Below are 2127 nucleotides of genomic sequence, written 5' to 3'. Positions count from 1 at the left end.
AAATTTGTAGAACGTCTGCCAGTTTGAAAGCATGGTAGCACGTGGGCGCCGCAACTTGGATCGCAACCGACGGTGGCCAGACGTCTCGCGAATTCTTCGCGTTCCGGCTAGACGTAGCGCCATAATCGGCGTGGTTGCTGCCCACCCAGTGAAAGGGACACCGGACTGCTGCACTTCGGGCCGTCGAAAGCTGCCGTCGTAGCCCATCATATCCCCCTCGCGTGCTGCTGCCCAGGTGGCACCAGGCGCTGCGTCTCGAAGCTGCGGCTCATGCGCTCACCCGCCATGTCGGTTCCCGCTTTTCGGCCCTCACGAAGGAGTTACTGTATCCTACGCTCCGATACGATTGGGAGCGCTACCTTTAAAGGTAAAACGTCTGGTTCCGCTTCAAGAGCGAACTCGCGTTGTAAGTGAGACAGGCAATTATTTGAGAGATTGGTCGTGTGAGAAACACCATATGCAACACTCCAGCAACACTACTTTACCTGTTTACACTGGAAATTTAGGGTCAGGGTACGTGATCTATTGTGTATTTCAATGCTTTTGTCCTTTTCACTTAGCCTGATGCTTGATTTTTCATAAATAGAGATCGTTTTATTAAAACGAGGTCTATAAAAAGAACACATCGATCAACTGATAAATCGAGCTACGGCAGCCATCAGCCACCAAATCCACATCGATATCCTGTAAACCGACCTTTTTGCCGTTTTGAAATAGTAATTCGATCACAGATAAATCAAGTCGGTGCCTGCCTCTTCCCATGTCATTTTTACACGCTCCGACCATGCTCGATCTAGAATGAGAGACTTCCAAAAAATTCCTAGCCTGCGAACCAAGCCCAAATCTTGGCGCGGTATAGTACATCAATTGGTACACATTAAGTCTGTGCTTAGCTCAGCATCGGCTGCCAAAAATGGTCCAAACGGCGTAAGGCTAGGTGGCCACTCAATATGTCACTAAAACAGTTCGAAGGGGCTAACAACATGCACAGCAGACGTATTGCGCTCCAGATTCAAGTCATCCGCTCCGCCCAGCAGCACCAGCGCATACGACAGCACCGAGTGCTACGTAGACGCCTTATTTATATTCTTCATCTACGCATGCTATTGCGAGAGCGTGGCTATTTGACAACTACAGCCTTGACAACTAACGTGTGTTGCGCCTAGTGATACATGTACAAGCTGCGGTGCGAGAATCTTTTATCAGCACGGTCTCGATACTCTCATGCCTTTTTTTAAGCAGAGTAACAACGACACCTTTATTTAATGAATGCAAAAAATACATTTTTTAATATCCATAAGCTGCGATCACTTTCTGACTGAGCTATACAACGGCTTAAGCGACTGGTTTGTCTTCATCGTCGTTGTTGTTCAGCTGGAGCAGCAAATCAGCGCTCCCACCTACTAGACGCGCTAAAAGCAACATCATCATCTGCTTGCTTCTCGATTCACGTTCGTCGCGCTGACGCTGGTAAATTTTGCGCTCCCTCCGGTATTGCGCCTCTCGTGCGTCGTGGCACTCTTCCATTGCCATTAAAATCGTTACCATGGGGCTTACCGGGTCTGCGGAGCAGCTGTCAGAACGCAGATCACTTTCCACGTTTTCAATCACTCGACTTGCTGCTTGCAGCGGGGTTGAGGAAGCAAATTGCATGTTGATCTGAGTCGTTGGCGTGGTATTGGGAGTCGGCGAGTTCTTAGAACCGGAAGCGACAGTGCCGCAAAGCATCCCAGCTCCCTTGAGACAGTCGTCGTCGAGGGTGCTCTCTAGAGTCCCAATACTGTTGTCACATTGTCATTGCTAACTGTATCAATATTCTCATCGTGGAGATCGATCACTGCAATAGATGATTCTATAGCATACTGAAGACGCTTTGCCCGCCGGACATCATCGGTACATACATCATTACCTTTATAAAAGATTGAATAAACAATACTAAAAAATATTTTGTACTTTAAGTGCGCTTACCTGAGGCTGGTCGAGCTTCTGGAACTTACGCTTTAGGCTTTCCCCATCTCGCTCAGTCCACCCGGTAGGTATGTTTGTATTGAACTGAGCAACGGTCTGCCACTGCTCAGAGCCGAACGGTAATATATCTTCAACGATGTTTAGCATTCCTGAAAGACG

General features: G+C 48.1%; 1 protein-coding gene across 1 annotated transcript; it reads right to left on the bottom strand.

Annotated features, from left to right (window-relative positions):
- Positions 1-1335: 1335 nt before the first annotated feature.
- Positions 1336-2115, bottom strand: PITG_21268 (uncharacterized protein; the record flags this gene model as incomplete). The annotated part of the gene is made up of 3 exons (XM_002894883.1): positions 1336-1766; positions 1864-1909; positions 1969-2115. The coding sequence occupies 3 exons, from the start codon at positions 2113-2115 to the stop codon at positions 1336-1338; spliced, it is 624 nt and encodes a 207-aa protein (XP_002894929.1).
- Positions 2116-2127: the final 12 nt, after the last annotated feature.

This window comes from Phytophthora infestans, genomic scaffold (genome assembly GCF_000142945.1).
Source record: "Phytophthora infestans T30-4 supercont1.366 genomic scaffold, whole genome shotgun sequence".
Taxonomy (NCBI): Eukaryota; Oomycota; class Peronosporomycetes; order Peronosporales; family Peronosporaceae; genus Phytophthora; species Phytophthora infestans.
Note: the sequence above shows the minus strand (reverse complement) of the source record. Positions and strands in the feature narration are given on the sequence as shown.